This window comes from Ambystoma mexicanum, chromosome 7q (genome assembly GCF_040938575.1).
Source record: "Ambystoma mexicanum isolate Mex_15411 chromosome 7q, UKY_AmexF1_1, whole genome shotgun sequence".
Lineage (NCBI taxonomy): Eukaryota > Metazoa > Chordata > Amphibia > Caudata > Ambystomatidae > Ambystoma > Ambystoma mexicanum.
In genome coordinates this window covers 179265686-179287568 of record NC_090941.1, presented here as the reverse complement: position 1 = coordinate 179287568, position 21883 = coordinate 179265686, and the positions used below count along the sequence as shown (strand labels likewise).

The 21883-nt window shown below is 45.2% G+C and overlaps 1 protein-coding gene across 1 annotated transcript in view; it reads right to left on the bottom strand.

The window, feature by feature from the left end:
• The window catches only part of TEX30 (testis expressed 30), a 357919-nt gene that overhangs the window by 192443 nt on the left and 143593 nt on the right, over positions 1-21883 (bottom strand). Inside the window, exon 3 of the mRNA XM_069640410.1 lies at positions 9557-9608. Within this exon, the coding sequence (XP_069496511.1) occupies positions 9557-9608 (52 nt within the window). The remainder of the gene's footprint in view (positions 1-9556; positions 9609-21883) is intronic.

The following is a 21883-nucleotide window of genomic DNA, read 5'->3' as shown; positions in this document are numbered from 1 at the left end:
TTACGTAGAAGCCAGAAAACGTAAGTCAATCAGTTGAAAAGTGCGTAATCCAAGAACATAGTTCATAACAAAAGGGCAATCCAAATAGCAATCCAGGGACGGAAATGTGGTCGAATCCAGTAGAAAATAGTTCCAAACAACGGTACCGTGAAGGAAGAAGCCAAAATCAGAGTCCAAGATCAATCCGAGGTCAGTGGTAGTAATCTGAATCCGTAGTCCGTAATGCGCCCAACAGGATCAGCTGTGAAGCGCTGAAGGGCAGTCAGCGCATCCCTTTTGAACGCTGACTAATGATCACATGACTCTCATCATCCGTCACGTGATCGAACGTGCTGAAGGAGGAGCTCTCAGGTGCCGGCAACGGAGACGTTGCAGAATGCCCGTGGCGCGTCTCCATGGCAACTGCCAACGCCGGAATGGAAACCAACGCTGAGATGGCAAGAACCGGCGTCGCTGACCTTGTCCCATTCCTTGCCGGCAGGCCTGCAGGGGAGAGTGTGTTTTGGCATGTATTTTGGTGGAGATAGTGGGAGCTGTATTGTGAGATGTGTTCATGGAACGTAGGGGCGTGACATAAGCACGAGGACTCCCAACACTTGAACGTGCGGTAAAAATCTGAGGATGGCTGCCAGGGGAGGGGCTTAGGGAGAGGGCAGTCATTGGCTGGGGGCAGCATGATTTAACAAGGGGGGTCCTGGGAGTCCCTCTGCCAGACATTAGTCCTGGTTACGAGAGACTTACCCAGAGTCTTTAGCTCACTATCTTTCACAGAGAAGAAATATCCCAAACATATCAGTCTTTGTCCTGCCCTGGGGCAGTCCAGCACCGAAATGCGAGGCAATTCTCCTCTGAACAAGAGTACCAACAGAAACCCCAGACACGTGTTTTGGTCTGGTTGGACCTCATCAGTAGGGTGGATCTGTGCCTCTTTAAGAATAGGGAGCAAGGGGTCCACGTCTGGATTCCCCTAGTAACCTAGGGTGAGACCCAAAGTTACTTAAATATGCAAATTAACAAGGGGGGTCCTGGGAGTCCCTCTGCCAGACATTAGTCCTGGTTATGAGAGACTTACCCAGAGTCTTTAGCTCACTATCTTTCACAGAGAAGAAATATCCTAAACATATCAGTCTTTGTCCTGCCCTGGGGCAGTCCAGCACCGAAATGCTAGGCAATTCTCCTCTGAACAAGAGTACCAACACTATACCGATAGTGAGCTAAAGACTCTGGGTAAGTCTCTCATAACCAGGACTAATGTCTGGCAGAGGGACTCCCAGGACCCCCCTTGTTAATTTGCATATTTAAGTAACTTTGGGTCTCACCCTAGGTTACTAGGGGAATCCAGACGTGGACCCCTTGCTCACTATTCTTAAAGAGGCACAGATCCACCCTACTGATGAGGTCCAACCAGACCGAAACATGTGTCTGGGGTTTCTGTTGGTACTCTTGTTCAGAGGAGAATTGCCTAGCATTTCGGTGCTGGACTGCCCCAGGGCAGGACAAAGACTGATATGTTTAGGATATTTCTTCTCTGTGAAAGATAGTGAGCTAAAGACTCTGGGTAAGTCTCTCATAACCAGGACTAATGTCTGGCAGAGGGACTCCCAGGACCCCCCTTGTTAATTTGCATATTTAAGTAACTTTGGGTCTCACCCTAGGTTACTAGGGGAATCCAGACGTGGACCCCTTGCTCACTATTCTTAAAGAGGCACAGATCCACCCTACTGATGAGGTCCAACCAGACCGAAACATGTGTCTGGGGTTTCTGTTGGTACTCTTGTTCAGAGGAGAATTGCCTAGCAATTCGGTGCTGGACTGCCCCAGGGCAGGACAAAGACTGATATGTTTAGGATATTTCTTCTCTGTGAAAGATAGTGAGCTAAAGACTCTGGGTAAGTCTCTCATAACCAGGACTAATGTCTGGCAGAGGGACTCCCAGGACCCCCCTTGTTAATTTGGGGGCAGCATGACCCAGAGACCAGTGATTGGTTACTACTGAGAAAGACAGATCAGAAACGAAACTGATACTGATTTTTTCTATACCGAGGATTCCCGGCCTGACGACGGGGAATATTCATGAGCATGTGAATCCATGCCAGACCCCATGCTGGAGAAACAGATTTGTGTGGTTTCATATTGCGTAGGACAATGTTATAGCTATAATGGCTCCTTTAAATAAAGGAGGCAAATTATGTGTAATGCCTTTGCATAACTGTATATATCCAATGCATAGAGATGTCGGATTTAGAAAAAGGCGTCAGAATGTTGCTGAATCTATTGGATGGTAGAAATCTATGCATGCCGTTAGGTGGATTACTCTAGAAAGGTTCTTTAATTATAATGAAGAACGGGTCTATGGTTTGCCTGCTCCCGTAATGCATGATACGTTAAACACAGGTTTTAAAATCCATGCAGTGCTCCATGAATGGAGGATGTGTTCCCTGGTGTGCGATCGGCCTGGGAAACAGACCTTTGCCAGCTCTAGGAGCACATTAACAATTTACTATTTTGTTGCAAATCCTGCACAGTGGCCGTCACTGAAAAGTTCTGAGGTCCAAATAATTTCTGGCAGTGATCTTCTCCCAATAATAGTAACAGTATGGTTTAACAAAGCATTTAACAAAGGAATGGTAAAACCATGAGTGAGGGTCAACTGACAGCAAACAGGAGGCGAATAAAGTGGGATAGTCCCTTTGGTGATAAAATAAGAACGGCATTCTATGATTACAAGCAATATAGCTGTATGTTTAGAAGAGCATGAGGCCCACAATTAGCATTTTAGGCACTTATACTAATACAGTGAACTCCATGGGACAAATACTCCTAAATAAGCCAAATTCTACAGAATGAGTGGGTTTCAAAAGCATCTTAAATGCTAGTGCTACCTGATTTACTGGTCAACCAGATAGAGATTTCTAGGGCTTGGCCCTATTATAAAATTGAAAGTAGGGAAGCTAATCTGAAAGATAAGTGTAGTAATGCAGGTTCCAGGCTTACCTAGATTATATCTAAGTGGCTTTATTAACAGTTCTTCAGTTAAGACATAAGGACAGATAATCACTGGCTCCCATCATTCAGGCAGGGAGGGACTAACTGCCTCAACATGGAACCTTCACCATAAACATTCTCACATTCACACATCAACATTCCACATGGCATCACGAGCCACAGCAATCACAGACAGGCAATATATAACATCTCCCTCCGTTACAGATCACTCATACACTGACACATCACAGACAAGCACATCTCCCTCCTTTATATATACATCCACAAACACCATGGGCATACAAAGAACATGTACACCCATCACAGATCGTGTACCCACACTAGCATACCACTTCCATTTGAGACTCCCTACAGGCATAAGAACCGGAAATACCCCTATACACTTCTAGATACCCGTCACAAAATACGCAATTCTCCTTTTGTCTGTTCCTGCCACAAACAGACTCTAGACTCTCACCCCAGACACATACCTGCCCAGACCCAAGGCAATCAGACATCCATCCCTATACCAGCACAAATTTAACTTTTCACTTTCCGCCCACCCCTGCCACCGGCGGGCCTCCAGTCTGCCACCCTGAAGCACTACCTGCCACCCTGAAGCACTTCCTGACCTCAAGGATGACAAATGTGTCACCATAGCTGAAAAGAAGGCAACACAATGCAAGTACGACGATACCATGTTACACCACCACCTGATCACGACCTATCATGCTGGACCTACACAGTTTGTTGCATGCATCCGACTCACATACACCACTCGGTTGTGCCAAACGGGCACAAACAACCAAACCACGATATTTAAAATCCTCCAAACAATTTTAAGACGCTGGCCTGTCATCCTCAAATCCATCTACATCACTGTTGGTTGACCACCCACACAATAATGACAGTTTCACAAGAGTCAATATGCTAAACCCTGTACCTTTAGACAGAAAACAGGATCTAGATGCAAAAACCACAAAAGACACTAAAACAGGAACTAAACTCATCACCTTGGACACAATCCTACAATTTTCTCCTAATAGGCAATCTAGCGGGCGTCCCCTGCCAATCACCTTCAAATACGTTTGAACAACAACAAAACTTCCTGTCCCTTATCGATGAGTCCTCTAAATATTATACCAATACTCCACTACCTCCCAACATACACCTTAACATTACCGGAGGTGCTACCTCCCTAAACTCTGTAGAACACAACACACACTGCTGTCAGAGACACTACCTCCCAGCAAACATCATACCATCACAGGAGGAACTACCTGCGCTGGAGGCTCTACCACCCTTAACTATTGTGGCACTCTCCCACATACTAGACTCACACTCTGGGCACTACCCATTTCTCAACTCTTTGACTCACCTGCAACCATTTCACTTTTCATAAATTAGTCATTTAAAAAAACCTTTTTTCACCATAACATCTAATGTCTGCAAAAAGTCCATAGCCAATCCTGGACTCTAACCTACAATTCCTCAAATGTGATTATATCTAACTTCACTCTTAACCAAACTCATCTCTTCCAATTCCAAACTGGTAAGCTGTCATTACACATTACCACTTTCTGCTAAGAGTCCATTGGTGCCTCGCACCCGTAACCTTCAAATCCTAACAAAACGTTACATTATCTAACCGCATGACATGTATATCCATAACACAACACACTCCTTCATGCTGGCATCTCACCATTAACCGACGTTTTCCGTATCCCAACATTACATTTACTCAAATTTGTAAACCTTTAACAATAAACCAAAAGCCATATCCGGCAATATAAAACGCTTCCATGAAAGGATACATTTGCAGGCGTCATACTTCCCGACTCTCTGCTCTGTACTATAAACGTGGGCAGTGCATGTTATCACCTTTACTCAAACTGTTGCGCCGTCCTGATTATCATGAACAGGCGTGCACAGTATCTCCTTTGCCGACCATCCTTTGGTAGGCACAATATATTCATATCCCATCTGCGTCACAAGACTACACGCAGCTCCTTTCCCTCTCATGCTGCTTATAATGTAGAAGCTTCTTCAACTCATACGCCGCTCCTTCGACCCACCAATTAGCCGGGACGGCAAACATCGGCTCCTTCCCATATCACATCAGAATTTCCTGCCTCTGTTTCCCGAGAACGTATGGAGACGCTTTCGGGTCCTTTGCTCGAAAGTCTTCCATTGTAATCCTAACACCATGCCTATTCCTCTCACGGAACGATGGGAGCTCTGCGTTACACAGCTTCACCGACTCCCTCTGCTCCTAATGTGACGAAATCAGTCACAACAAGAAGCAGAGCGCAGCATAACTCCTGCAATGGCCAACAGCCACCCATACAGGTCAGCAGTACCACGTGTACCATTGTTCCTACAGTACATCCGCTATGCTTCGCGCCCCGGCTTCTTACGTCTGGGGCTGCCTGTTCTTCAAACATCTGCACAAAAACCCAGACATGCTTTTCTATCCTTTTTTTTTGACTGCGCTCTTGGGGCACTCGCATGAGCTCTTGGGCCACTTCCATTCACTTTACTTCTGCTATGCTACTGGGGCATTTCCATTCACTTTACTTCTGCTATGCCCCATTCTCCTGCTTGTGGGATACATTCCCATTCTCCATCATACAGGCCCTTCTTTTCCTTCGGTAGGCGCAACTTCCCTCTTCTCGTCTTATGGGGAATATACCACATCTTCCCACTTCTACATCTGGGGCCTACTCCTCTCTTGGTGTTTACTTCACTTCACTAAGCATTTAAGACAGCACTTCACTGCTTCTGCCTCATCACCTTTATCCTTGCCCCATCTGTCTCTGCAGGAGCTTCCCCATTCTTCAGTTTCTCTAGCCCCCTGCACTTAGCCGTCTTGGGTAGCCAGTCCCTCCTTCTTTGGGGCTTTCTTCCTCCCCCTTTATGCCCTGGGAGATGGGTCTTACTTGTCTCTGGGGGCAGTGTTGTCCTTCTTCCTGTCCTGTTCTTTCCTGCACCCCCCACAGCAGGTTTCTTTATCTTATTTAGTTTCTTGCACACACAGGTTCTTCTGATTGAGACCAACTCGTCGCCAGTGTACTAAAGCAGGTTCCAGGCTTACTTCGGTTACATCTAAGAGGCTTTATTAACAGTTCTTCAGTAACAGTTACATAAGACATAAGGACAGAAACACTGGCTGCCATCACCCAGGCAGGGAGAGACTAACTGCCTCAACATGGAACCTTCACCATAAACATTCTCACATCAACATTCCACATGACATCACGAGCCACAGCCATCACAGACAGGCACTATATAACACATCTCCCTCCGTTACTGATCACTCGTACACTGACACATCACAGACAAGCAAATCATAACAATAAGGAAAAGGCCTGGCAGCTATTGGAGCATGCAGGTAAGGACCAGATTCTGAGAATCGGTTGCTCAGGGCCCTGAGGGAGGTGTTGGAAACATTATTGATACTCGCACTACCCCTTCACAATGGATTAAACACGTAGAGAACAAATATTGAATAAAGCAAAGTAAAATTGACAAGCAATGGCCCTTACCATTCTCACCATCATAATGTACAGGGTGACAATGACTGGACTCAGTTGGCATGTGCCTTTACCGCTGAAGTTATTAATTTAGAGAGGTTTGGTAAAGTGACAGGCCCTGGTTGCATGTTAGTGGACTTGCTAAAAGCCGATAATTACTGTGTGCAATTCTAGTGAAAGTGTTTTGAATCCCTCCAGTTATGTGTTCTGCCATAATTGCCCCGATTTACAAAAAAGCCCCCCAACCCCCCCCCCCCCCCAAGAATGAACTGGCATCTTATAGATCCCACCTCAGTCATGGGGTCTGCAATCATTGCCCGATTTACAAAAAGAGCCCCAAGAACAAACCAGCACCATACAGTCCTATGTCTTTATTGGGCAACTCTGTCAAAATATATGGGATGTTTAATCTATCCAGGATTATGGAGTGAGTGGATGCCAATGATATTCTGGCCCCCGTTCAGTATGGTTTCATAAAGGGTTTCAGGACCAGCAATTAAGTTCTAAATCCTTAACTGATGTTGGCTAAATCACTTTATATTAGAAATTAAAATATTTCTTTAGCCTATATGGATCCCTCCACAGCCTTCGATGTGCTTGATCACGGGAAAATGTGGAAGATCATAAAGGATTTTGGGATACCATCTTTTAAATGTACTGATCGCTATACATTCAAACCATTTGGCACGAGTCTGATCTGCCAGAAGAGGGCTTTGCACTGATCACTTCAAAATTGAAGGCAGTGTGCAACAAGGCGCTGTTTTTGCCCCACTGATTTTCAACCTTTATACCAACTAATTCAAGAATGTTTTAAAGGCAGCAACACCAGATGTTCAAATGGTGGCAGGGGGTTGACCTATCTTGGGGCATGCAGACAACAGCACCTAATTTCTGAACCAAAATGTGCTGCAGAGCTTAATTAAAGCCGATGCCCATCATATGAACACAAGAGGTCCCTCTATTATTACACTCAAATCAGTAACCCTGGCTTTGGGAATAAAAGCAAAGAGAAACCTAGGTCAAAGATTTAAAGTTGCTAAGGACTGGCTTCCCATGGTAGATCATAGTGTCTACCTCAGGGTCAATTTTGGAACTAGCTTAAGAGGCATTTATCATTTTGTATGACCCCCTGCGAAGATGGCTCAAGCGTGAATGTCATTTGGTTTTGGGAGGAACTATTCACATCAATCAGTAAATATGATGGTCGGAGTTTATAAGGTCAAGACAACTGCACTACATGGGGCAGGGATTTAAGGCTTTGAAAATCATCTCAATTTGCAAACAGTTGAAAATAAAATTAATCAAAATATTGCTTTCTCTCCCGCCCTCTGCACCATTTTATGCTGCTCCATTGGAGCCTGGCTGGACTTATTTGGAAGAGAAGTAACGATTGTGATAGTGCTACATTGGTAAAGAGCATAGGCAAATAACAGAAATAGAGTCTTGCATATATTGCTAAATCGCTTACGTACAAGTTGTGGTTATTTAAATATCTTGTGGCACAAAACAGTAAAACCACTCTTGGTAGGATGGAATCGCAACCCAAGAATAGTATACCTTTAACTAAGTTGCCTCAGTCGAAGATAATAAATGAGCGGTTGGTGCAAGCTAGTGAGATTCATGCCCAAGCAGAACTGACTAAAATCCGTAACTTGAATTATAGTAAAATTGTGAATAACAAAATTAGTCAGGCTTATTATCTTTGGTTGAGCAGCTGCAGCTGCGAGCAGACATTGGTTAGTGAGATTCATATTTAATCTTTAAACTGTAACTGGGATTTGGGTAATGTCTCAATTACCTGACCAACTGTGTTTGAGCTGCCATGATTCTGTGGAGACGGTGTTCAATTTTCTATTGTGTTGCCATGCTTATGATGCTATTAGATGCCGTACATTAAAATTAGTTGCGAAAATGTACGCATTCACCAATGTAAACAAGTTTGTTCCTTCACCGGATAGCCAAACACAAAACACCACATAAAGGCTTGTACGTTTATTCATAAGCAACAGTGTTCAGCTATTAATCTTGTTGATGCCAACTGCTGGCACCCCACAACTACTCACCCTCTGTTATTGTCTATGAGCAGTTGCATATTGATTGACACCAGGTGGTCGACGTATGCAACTGCTCGTCCCTCCTCAATAAAACAAATCCCTACATCACCCCGTATACCCTTTTCCTTCTTTCCTAATATCATATCTGTCCTCTTCCTTTCGAGCCCCCGTGGCTCTTTTTTCTACCCTCCCCCCCCTATCGCTCCACCCGGACTCATCATCCACAACCCCTGTGCTGCACCACCTCCTAACATTCCTGACCATGTTCCCTCATTTAGTTCCACACCTCCTATACCCTTTCTGCTACCTACAGCCTCCCCCGGTCCTCTCCCAACACTACAAGCACACACCCACTACGCATTCTCCACACCTCCCAACTCAGCCCCTCCCACCTTACAAAGATAACCCCACCATGCATTCGCCCCGCCTCCTCCAACCACAGCATCCTCATCACCCTGTAGGTTTGACACCCTGCTCAATAAAGGGGTTGATCAGTTGGGTAGGTCGACCTGTTTAAAGGGTCTACAAGTCCAGACCGGTGACCACTTAAAGACTAGCAGTTGAAGCAACAAGCAGTTGGGGGTTGAGCAATAGACCCTGTACCACACAAGTATCGGGGGTCTTCATCTCTTTACTTCACCGCTTACCTCTTTAGCATTCGCTTCAGACATTTACTTCTTCATGCATTTACTTCCTCTTACCTTTACTTCGTCTGCATTTTCAAATTGTCATGGTGGCAATGGATTTGGTAAGGTTAGCTGTATGGGTAGGTTTGGGGTCAAAGAGGGGTTGGGGGAAGAATATGGGTTAGAAAATGGGGCTTCAAGGGGGCCAACCCCTATAATGACTAAGTGAATGTTAGAAGTGAAAGACTGACGAAATAAAGTAGGAACAGGCAAATGTGACCAAATTAATTTATGGTGAAGTGAATGCTAAAGAAGGAATGACACACATCCGTATCAGGAGTCTGAAGTCTTCACTTACCTCCAAGAAAAACGCTGTCAACTTTATATTCAGCCGATGTCTTCAAGTACTCCTAAAAAACATTAAAACAATTAAAATAATGATGTTAAGAATAGCAAACATTATAAAAGATGCTGTCTTCTAAAGATGTAAACCGGTACTCTCACCTACATGGGGTTTTGTTAGAATATCAATAAACTGGATGGCAATGAAGGAGGCGGTGCAGGTTGTTCTGCTTAATTTAACTAACATGTGTTCTTCATCACCAGAGAAAGGCCCATTTTTGAAACCCAAGAAGGATGGATAGAGAACTTTTAGAGACGCACCATAAGTGAAAGCGTCCATTTGTAATGTACAATCCATACACCAGTCTTTGAGATTTCCTCCTTCTTAACCTTTTTTTTTACAATTATTCATAAGGTCAAGGTCTCTGAATACCTTGCTTCACACCTTCTGTTTTCAGTCGCCTTAATCTGTGGCCTCCTCAAGGTCATTATATGACTTTTTGTCAATCCTTGTGCCTGGCAAACTCTTGTGTGATGTGCATGGAGACAAATGCTTCCACCTCCCCTAAGCAGAAGTCCAAATTGTTCCGAGCTCACCACATAGTTTCCATGTCTGCATCTTACTAGCCTCTAATAAGGTGATCAATGCTTCCACATTACCATTACTTTTTCCATTAGCTGTGTAATCAACCATGACTGAACAAATTCCACATCTGTTGACTACTGCCACTTCTTATAGATTTTTACACATAAGTCATTCCACCCTCCAACAGTCCTATCCAAGGAAGCATAGTCACATAACTGCCTTCCTTTTTAATGCAGTATTGTCATTTTTAAAAAGTATTTTGTGTACAGGATGAATACACATTTAAAGGTTATTTCAGAGAGCTTTCCTGCGCTGTGTAGGCACCTTCAAATACATCTCATAATTCAGAATCTACAAGTGTCTAGGGAGAAATCCTTCTTTGGTTTAAAAATAAATGTGGATGGATGTAGCTTTTTTTTGGTGAAAATGGGAGCTTTTTTTATTTTATTTTTTTAAAAGACATCCATGTTTTTACATTTATGTGAATGTAGAGCCTTGGGCTATTCAATCAGATTTCAAAACCAGAGAAGTGTCCCAACATCGAAAAATATGTAAATGTAGGGTCGTGGCCAGCGGGCTCAGCATAGAAACGTGATCCTTGTGAGCTCCCGGGCCGCCAGCAGATTCCTCCAAAATCCTGAAGAAAACTGTTGAAACGGAGGCGAACAGTTACATCAAACAAGAGCAGACAGCCATCGCTACAATCTGCTGAAGCTGGGAAGCATTCCGCTGACCAGATCCCGAGAAATCCACGGGGGAAGAAATATCATGACCGGCACTGGTGTGAATCCAAGATGGCCGCTATGCGCCAAGTAAGAGGAGTGGTCACAACGGACTAGCATCCTCAGAGGCAAACGGCGCTGAAGTGCGGAAACGCTGGGGAGCCCAAAGAGGTCGGAGACGCTTCGCATCGCCACTGCTGAAGTGACCGCCAGATGGCGGAAACGGATCGCCCCCTTGAAAACAGAGGCAGCTGGGGCGGACGAAACAACAGACAGACAGCGGAGCCCGATCCGGGATCCAGCATCCCTGAGGTGGACGCGAGCGGGAGAGCCCTGATCCCCCGCTCGGCGACTGGAAAAGGCGACGGCGCCCGGAACACCGCCTCCCGCTCCAATACTGATACTCGTGGGCGCTCCGTATAACGTTGAGCGCCCGCTGACATCCTGCAAAATTAAGCCGGTAAGGAGAGGGGATGGTTGGATGAAAGAGCAGGACACTGAACCAAGAAGGGCACCACATTGCGCTAGGGGGAAACAGAACCGCCCCCACCATCGCACACGGCCTAAAACACTGGCTATACGCGGACTGTTGAAATGAGGAAGGGGTACAGAGGTAGATCCTGAGATAAAGGATACAGGCAACAGACAAGTACCCCAACACGAACTGCCAGCAAAGTAAGAAGCAACCAGGGGGAACGGGACCCAACAAGTGCAAAGGGGACAGAGGAGGACATACAAACCCTAGAAGCGAAAGTTGGGAAAGGGGGGAAACCCCCCCCCATCCAACCCGGCCGAACAAAACTTCCCCAGGCAGCGCCTTCAACCGGAGCACAGACTGCGACAACCCCTATAGGGGGGGAAAAGGGAAGGCGAGACCCACAAGCCAGCCCAACAGCCGGCGGCACACAATGGTAGTGAAGCGCACCAAAACAAGTGCAATAGAATACAATAAGGGGAGGCGCCCACATAGTTAATAAGGACCCATACAGGTGCACAGCACGCTTTGGATACCAGCTTCCCTACAAAACACAAGCGACACTGAGCAGACTATCCCACAAGACGAGCCAGAACTCTAAAGTCTGCACTTTATATAGCAACAACAAGCCAACAGACAACAGCTGCAATGGGCAAAGATAAGACTACAACGAAAAAAGTGACCAATCAGAGCACAATGGAACAATTCACGACCACCACCATGCCTCCACCAATGGAATCAAGCAGGTCTGAGGATACGCAAAATCCTGAAGAAAACCTATCCTTAAGAGATGTGATGAACGCCATCTCCAACTTGCAAACCTCTATGGAAGTCAAAAAGGACGGCATCTCCACAGAAGTCTCCCTGCTGCGCCATGATCTTCAGAAGCTCTCATCCCGCACTGGAGAGGCTGAGACCCGTATATCTGTTGCAGAGGACGAACTGAGAGGTATGGGTCAGCAAATGAATAGAGCACTGGAACGCATAAAGGTACTGGAGAGCAGGGTAGAAGAGGGAGAGGGCAGGTCAAGGAGGAACAACATCCGCATTCTTGGCCTGCCCAAAAAGGCTGAGGGGGAGAGCATGGAACTCTTCCTAGAACAATGGCTTGCCGACCTATTTGCACCCAAGACCCCGTCTAAACTGTTCTCAATAGAAAGGGCACAGCGAGTCCCAACGGGCAGGCCGTTTCCTGGAGGACAGCTGCGAATTGTGGTAGCGAAGATCCTTAACTACAGAGATCGAGATGCAATGTTGCAAATGGCCAGGACAAAGGGGGAGATAACATGTAAGGGCTCCAGGATCGGTTTCTTCCCAGACTTCACTGGAGAAGTGCAGAAAATGAGGCAATCTTTTGACCCCCTCAAAAAGCGCCTTCAGACACTAAACGTGAAATATGGTCTCCTGTTCCCAGCTCAGCTGAAGATATACCATAATGGCACGACAATACACTTCACTGACCCCAAAGAGGCATGGACCTGGGCAGAGAGAAATCTGAAAGGAGACTGGAATCCACGAAAATCACAAGAACCGAGAAGAAACAGGCCACGGCTAAACGAACCACCAGAGAGACCACCCCACCAAGAAATAGATGCGATACCACAGAGAGAAGACAAATAAATGCAAAGGCGGATGAATGATGAAAACATACAAGGCATGAAACCAAAAATGGACTTTGACACATATTGCAACCGGAAAATGAATGCTGGCGGCCCACAGACCAGCACGACACAATCCCCCCACAGTAGCAAGTGCACACCGAGGTATTCCCAATACCAAAGAGACCTACGTACTTAAAATTAGTTTGATTGGTTAAATGTTTTGTTCAATGGGCGACAGATGCTTCAGTTGGGGATGGAGTATGGGGAGGGGGAGTTGGGTGTTACACAGGTATTCAACTGACACTTGGCTCAGCAGGGCTACAGCAATCATAGCAAACATGAAGATTGCAAGGGAAGGCCATCTGCAAATAGCACCAAACCCAAGGAGTAATGGCCACAACAGGAAATAATGCAAAAAAACTAGCCTTCATGACATGGAATGTGAATGGCCTGGGAAACAGCATAAAGCGAAGACTAGTAATGCAATATATAAATCGGCACGACCCAGATATAGTGATGCTCACCGAAACGCATCTGGCAGGCACAAACTGCCAATTCTTCAAGAGACCCAAGTATAGAATGGCAATCCACACAGTCTTCTCCATGGGCTCGAGGGGAGTACTAATACTGATAAACAAAAGAACCCCGATCGACATAACTAAAGTAACCCAAGACCCTGGAGGCAGATTTGTTTTCATGCAAGGCACACTATGGAACCAAACCATAGCCATATTGGCAGTCTATTTGCCCCCAACACTCATGGCAGCCTTAATTGAGAAGATTACACCGATAATAGTAAACAACCCGACAGATACATTGGTAATGGGCGGAGACTTCAATGAGGTGATGAACATCAGTGAGGATCGCACACATACAAGAGGGAGAAATCCGGCACTACCAACCAAGCTTGCTACCTTTACGTCAGCACTGGGCCTGAAGGACGCATGGAGAGACCTTCATCCAGTGGAGAGGCAATTCTCGTTTCACTCAGGCGCACACGCGTCGATGTCCAGGCTAGATTACTTTTTCCTCCCCGGTGAAAATATACACAAAGTAATAGAGGCGACTCTACACCCCCGAGGGATTTCAGATCACTCCCCACTCATGATGCTGCTTGAGACAGAGAGACCGAAGCCTCCACCGAATTGGCGATTGAATGCATACTACCTAGGGTTCCCGGAACTAACAGAAAATTCAGGAAGCAACCGCAACATACTTCGAACTAAACCACGACTCAGTGGATGATGCAGGGATAGTATGGGAAGCATACAAGGCAACTCAGAGGCGAAATTCTGAGCTGAACAACAACACACAAAAAAGCGCATCAGTACGACATGGAGGACGCAGAAGCAGAGGTGAAACGTGCCGAGGCGAATTTCATAAGCACAGGAGCGGTGGAAGACAACACAACCTTACAAGTGGCACAAAAGAAGCAACATAATGTGGCGCTGACATGCGCGAAACAAGCGCACAGAACCATACGTGCCAGTCTATACGAAACGGGAGACAAAGCCAGCAAGATGCTTGCATGGTTGGAAAGGAGAGAAGACGGCCACCTCCAAGTGCGCTGAATAAATACCACAAACACCGAATGGGCCTCAACGGACTCAGATATTGCAGAGGCCTTTGCAACCTACTATGAAAAGCTATATGCCCCGCCGACGACCTCTGCGGCTCCCAGCATACTGGATACGCTAACTATTCCAGCACTAAATGAAACACAGAGGCTGGAACTCGAAGCCGAAATAACGGAGGAAGAACTGACGACCGCCATCTCCCAGCTCCAAAATGGGAAAACCCCGGGGCCCAATGGCTTTCCAGTGGAAATATGGAAGAAAATTGGCACCACAGAAGTGGCACCACATATGCTTAAAATGTTCTTGCATGCAAAGGAAAAAGGAATCCTCCCGCCGGATCTAAGAAAGGCCAGTATAGTGGTAATACACAAGGAAGGCAAACCTCCAGATGCATGCAGCTCCTACCGACCAATCTCCCCCATAAACACTGAGGCCAAAATACTGGCAAAAATACTAGCCAATAGGCTACAGACAGTGATAACCTGTTTGGTCCACCCGGAAAAACGTGGCTTCATGCCACAGAGATCCACGCGAATGAACAATCACAGACTTCAAACTGCCATCGAAAGATCACCGGCTCTACAGGACACACTGGCACTCCTCACCATAGACTTTGAGAAAGCCTTTGATTCGGTCCACTGGGAGGCCCTGTGGCTCATAATGGGTAAAATGGGATTCGGAGCTCAATTCACAAGCTGGGTCAAACTCCTATACAATCCCACAACAGCAGAAATTAGAGTAAATGGCTGGTCCTCACGCAGCATAGTGCTTGGGAAAGGTACTAGACAGGGATGCCCCCTCTCGGTGATGTTATTCGCACTGGCAATTGAACCACTAGCGATAATGCTGAGAGAGCCCCGGGTTTGGAGGGAGTTCCACTGGGCACAGAACTTGGAGGACAAAGTGTCCCTATATGCGGACAACCTTCTAATCTACCTAAGTGACCCAGCACTCTCTTGCCCCATCGTCACGAGTATACTAAACACCTATGGGATCTTTAGTGGCCTAAGGGTAAACTATGATAAATCCTTGTTATTCCCAATCAAGGGACTCGAACCGGCGACTCTAAACAACTGCCCATACAAAACTGAAAAAGAGCAGTTCCGATACCTCAGGATACAGATCACGACAGATCTAACACAATATGCAGAGAAAAACCTACATCCAATAAGAGATAGGTTTGTGAACGATGTGAGGCACTGGATGACTCTCCCGCTCACACTGCTGGGAAAAGCTGCCCTATTCAAGGTGTTGGCCCTTCCCCGGTTTTTATACACCCTGCAGAACGCACCACTATATATACCAAAATTAGAATTTCGCAAAATAGATGAGACGATTAGGAAACTGCTGTGGGGAGGAGGGCATCCTCGAATCGCACTGAAAACCCTACAGCGCTCAGTATGGAAGGGAGGAATTGGACTTCCACACCTACAAACGTACTATTGGGCAGCCCAAATGTCAGTAGTGAATGACATCCTGCATAACGACCCGATGCTACCGCACAACAGAGCAGACAATCAGGCGGAGCAGGGGATCACCCCAATAGAAAACCTCTATCAAAAGAGAACACGTCAAATCACATCCACAATGGCCGCTCAGAGAACACAGATCTAGAGGGACGCACATAAGCACCTGGGATGGGAAGGGAAGGTCACACTGAGACAACCACTGTGGCATAACAAGCATCTTCCAGAACTTAGAGGAATCCCCAAGTGGCCGGCCTGGGGAGAGGCTGGGATAAAATGACTAGAAGACATGTTAAGGGATGGAGAAATAAAGTCTTTCCAAGCCCTAAAGGTCGAATTCAATCTCCCTGCCACAGAACACTTCCACTATAGGCAATTGAGACACGCACTGACCACAAGTGAGATAGACCTCCCTAATGTACCAGTGTGCACCCCGATTGAGAGAAACATAGTAATGGAGCGAATCGACCACAAAACAACATCTACAATGTACAATGCAATCAACTCATTTGCTACAATAGAACTCACAGAACTTAAAGAGAAATGGGAGAGAGACGTGGGCCCAATTCAATCAGAGGACTGGACTACTGCCCTCATGTACCCCAGGGAGACAGCAATCTCAGCCAGAATCAGGCTGATCAAATTAAAAATCCTACACAGGATATATTATCCCAGGGAGGCCTTGCATCAATGGGGAAGAGCGACAGATCTCCAACTGTCTACGATGCCACCAAACGAGAGAGACGTTCTTCCATATCCTATGGGAATGTCCACAAATACAAGACTTCTGGCAAAAATGCTGCGACAGACTATCAACAGTGGTTGGCCGCGAGATACCGATGGACCCCAAACTTCTAATACTGGGGATAGATGCAGATATAGAACTATCTCGATTCGAAAAACTCATGTTCGCAACATCCACAGGACTTGCAAAGAGGAATCTAGCTCAATTATGGGACTCGGCCTCACCCCCACAGTACGAGAAATGGGTAACGGATGTAGACATGTGTGTGCCAATGGAAACGAGAGTGTATACCACAAGGTGGTGCCCAGAGAAAGCGGCCAAGATATGGCAAAGATGGGAGGACAACTGAAGGAATGTAGAAAGGAGCCTAAAATCCGCTGAACTGCCGAAAAAAAAACTCATGCAGGCGATCGAGATGACCCTAAAACTCATTGAGCGTAACAGATCTACAGTATAAGGGGAAAGGGGAAAGAAGCCAAGCACCAAGAAGAAGGGTATACCTGTGTGTTTAAATGTATTGACTAAGTGTTAATTAGTCTCTGTTTTGTTTGTTTGTACCTATAAAATAATACAAATATTTTATCAAAAAAATATATAAATGTATGTGATCCGCATTAAAATGACTACCGTCAGTCAACAGCAATGCTTAGTTAAGGGTTTGGCAAGCAGCTCAAGAAAGGTTTTCATCACATGGCACTGTATTCTCCATGTGCCGTTGACCTTCTTGGGGAATACTGTCACTTGGATGAGTCATTTTGAATCCTTCTCTACAAAGAAAATGTGTCATATTCTGCAACTGATTTGCATTACAGAAATGCAGGTTACAGTGGTAGAAGCATAATCTTTAAATATTTTAGATAAAACGGTGCCACGGGTTAATAAAACTTGTAGAACATCCCTACAGTGCCAATATTTCAATGGCCCAACTGGCGTGGTCTGGCTCTAGAAGCAGTCACTGGCTAGAAAAAAAAGACACAGATCAAGATGGCACAATCGCTGCAGAATGAAAATGACAACTCAACAAGTTAATGTCCTTGCTATAGCAATCTCTGTGCAACTTACAGGTAGAAGGTTCTACTCAGCACTGTTGACTCAATCTTTCATCTTTCTAAGATGGTTACAAATGATTTGGGAAATAGGAACACCTGTTTGTAGCCTTTTGTCGGTCATGACGATACAGCAGCAATCCCACTTCATGATGGCTCACATCCTCTTGCCCTGCATCTAGTGCATACACCTACTGTGTTAGCAATCATCTTTCTAAAAGGAGGTTCTCCATTTGCCTCTCCTGGAAGAGAAGAGGGCTCTTGCACTATTCTATGCTCTCAGAAGTACTGAGCTCCTGCTTTACGCCACAATGACGGCTTGCTACTGTGCTTCATCTGTGCCTATGCATTCTGTATGTTCTGTGGGTTACTGCTGCTGCTGCTGAGTCAGCTCGCCTCTAGAATAGGGGTCACAAACCGGGTTCAAATCAGAAAGAGGGAGCTCTCCATTGCATTGCTTGATAAGAGGGAGACTGCTGCGGAAGCCTTGGTCATTCATAATGGAGCGATGCAAGTAAAACACAACCAATGCAGCAAGTTAGAAAATGTGCTTCAAAGACTGTAGCTATATGTGACGGCATTTCTTCTCTTAAGGATACTGACTGAGATTACCCACCATGTTCGAGTCAGGCTCTAGCATCATGGCGGCTGGGTGGCCCTGTGTTCCAGATGTCAGTCATCAGCTGCACTCACCTCCTCAAGCCTAGTTCGTGCAGCACCCTCGTTTGTTAACGCCATTTTCAGGCACCCACTTTCCTCATGCGCCCATCCCCCAGCCACTCTGTTACTTGTGCTGCCTAAGGTGGCTCCCCACTGATCGAGGTCAGGGTCAATAGCGATCCTCCACTGAGCACTCCACCTGTAGCAAACCTTTCTTGCGCAGGATAATGTCGGGTATTGTCCCCCCACTGCCACCAACGTGATTGTTCTATGAACCTATGAATGCTGTACTATGGAGCACCTTTGTTCATTTCTCACACACAACACGTTTCATGGTGGGCTATATTGAGGCGATCTCCCTGGAGTGGCGTCTGCAGAATGTGCGGAGTGACAATGGAGGGACGAATGGCAGATCCCTCATATACCACCTCCAGGGGTTGCATCACGTGGCTGGTGACTTTTGCTAGTCTAATCTCCCTCCCATTGTTCTTGTTCTCCCCTGTTCCCCTCCCTTGCCTTTCCTTGTCCTGCTCTGAAACACTTGTGTACGAGCGCAATATAAATAAATTCTCATATCATGGGCTACACCCAGGTGAATTTGTTACAACTCTTAAATCTCTACCTGGCAACTACCACCGCCAAAGAGAATGCGCGGAGGTCAAGCGCACAGCCATGATGCTGTCCATGAAGACAACCAACCCTTTGAGTATTACTAAGGGCTGGAAGACATCAAAATGTAGAAATTAACTAATGATCAAGTCATTATATTCAATGCATGGTTCGAAATTGCTGGGGGCTATTTAGCTCCTGCTTATAGCCTAGCAGAGCCTGGTTGGCTTGACGACAATAACTACCAGCAGCTACTTTTGACTCCTAGGACTTCTGGCATTATACACACATAACTATGACATTACCTCTATTTATGTGGGAATGTTTATAATGGGACACATGCTGAAGACATTAATGACCTAATGGGTCTTATGTAATCAACATAAAGTTATGTTGTGCGTCTCATGTGAAAGGTAGATTTGTGGCATGCTAGGTACTAGCTCCTCGTTCGTCAGGCGGTAGCTGCTACTAGCTCGAATGTCAGATACCCAGGAGCTCTTTCCGCTCCTGCTCATCAAATACTTATTTTGTGCCAATGTGTAAGTTCCCTTTCTCCTTCAGAGTCTCTGAAATTGAATGTTAAAATGTTGAGATGATCCAATTCATCGGTCAATATAATCTGACAAGACAAACAGTGTAAAATCCAATTAGGTCTACAGATCATTATCATTATAATGTGCATAAACCTGCTCCATTCCAATCACTGCTAGATCACTAAGAAATGCCAGAGATTAAACTAAAAGTCAGAGCTGGCCCGCAAAATGCATCAAGACTTCTCAAATCCTCCTAAAAAGAGCAATGGGTAAATCATCTATATTCCATGCACAATAGCAGGTGCAGAGTTCGATTACAGTAATGCCACCACCCTCACTAGCCTTACAAAGAAAATTGTCATTTTCTCCAAAAAAACGATAATGTAATTGACAGAGAAATCCAAAAAAAAAAAAAAAAAAGGTGACAGTACTACAATTCTGAAGAGAAGACCTCAAATCCTATCAACCTCTAAATCACTTTCAGGTTCTCAAAATAACAAACGCTGACATCTCAAGCAACAGACAACATCCCCTACCACTTCTCCATCATCAGTGTCAACTCGAAAACCAGTATAACACTCCACTAAATGTCAGGAAAACAATAATCCTTCAGTTACCAATTCCCCCATGCTTAGACAAAACTCCCATGTAGGTCAAAAGCCCTCTGGCTCATAATCAGTGGCTTTATACGGTCTTGAAAGGGATATTTTAACCACCCCCTTCTAACTGAAATCAGAGAAATTAATATTCTCTCGAACAGATGGCCAGCTCACTGCAAAGTTGTTAGGTGGGACACAGTCAGATTTGCAATAATGCTATTGCACATATTTCTTTGAATTTGCCTGCAGCCCTCCAAAATCTTCTGAAACAATATGTGCAAAGAACATAGATCCTCATAAAATATTTCCCACTTCAATAAAAGGTTTGGGGTTTTGAGCAAACATGACCATTTAAAAGGGGATTTAAAAGTGGAATACTTTTAAAATGGGACCCAATCTGCATTTCAAACAAATTTTTCTCAACTGATCTGACAAAGAAAACCCATTGCACTGCCTCTCGCAGAGCCATACAAACGTGATGAGGGCCATCAAGTAAATTGTGTAATGTTGACCAGGAGGTACACAGAGGCTTTGACAGCAGGCAACAAATTGGCAAATTGAACTCAGAATTTTATCATAATAATGCCCATCATGTAGGATTAGCAATGATGATCAGATGGTTTTGCTAAAATCATCACTTTGCCGAGGGATTATCAAAAGTTAGAGCAGCCATGGATGGGATTAGGCAGAAAATAACTCAATACTGACTGCATGCAGTATTCTGAAAAAAATCATACAACTGGATTAGCCATAATGGGCTAGTGTAGGAACAACAATACTTAAAAATCAGGCATCTTGGAAAGTCCCATGTCAACATCTCTTCTTTACAGACTAGTTGCCCATGTCAACATCTCTTCTTTACAGACATAACTCCAACATCCCCATCACCCATCAGCAGCAGCTCCATATGCACATCTCCACACTACAGGCCTCCCTCCCAACAGACACTCCCATGCTCCACTTACTCCCATTCCTACTTAGACATAGCCCCAGTCTCCACCCAGTGTGTCCCCATAGACACACAACCCACCCTACATCAATAGCCCCACATACACATCTCCACAATCTACCCACTGAAACACAACCATGGGCATGTTGCAACTGCGAGGGATGCGAAATGCAAGACGGCCAAGTAGATAGAGTTTTCTCACAAGTAGTCATTTTATTAAATAATAAGGGTGAGACAAACGCCTATCTTTCCCTAACCTAACAAGGGGTTCCCTACCTGTCAAACTAAGGCTAAAGGAAAATAATCTAATATCCAAAATTATCTGTCCCTCACACACATACAACAAAATCATATAGGGTTTATATGTCTGCAGTTATATTCAAACAGAAAAGGTTATAAACATGAATCCTTGTACCCGGGGTAGAATCCCCTCCCCCAGGTTCAATTCAGTATATTTCAAACCAAAATAAAGAAAGTCCTTTTCAATACCCAAGTTCTACTCCAAAAGTCCTTCACTTGGCAATTTGATGGCCTTATTTCCAAGCAGGATTTCTCACTCTTCAAGACAATTGTTACAGTTTCCTCCCTGTTTGACAAACCAAAACGACTTTGTCGTCACACACCAAGTGAGTATTCAATGTAATTATTCTCTTCTTGGAATCACTTTTTCTCAAATCACATTTCTTCTTCATAAGCAACAAAGTTTTGTCAAAATGGTTTTACAACAGCTCCATTAGAACACATTAGTGGACTTGCCACTTTCTTTCCACCACAA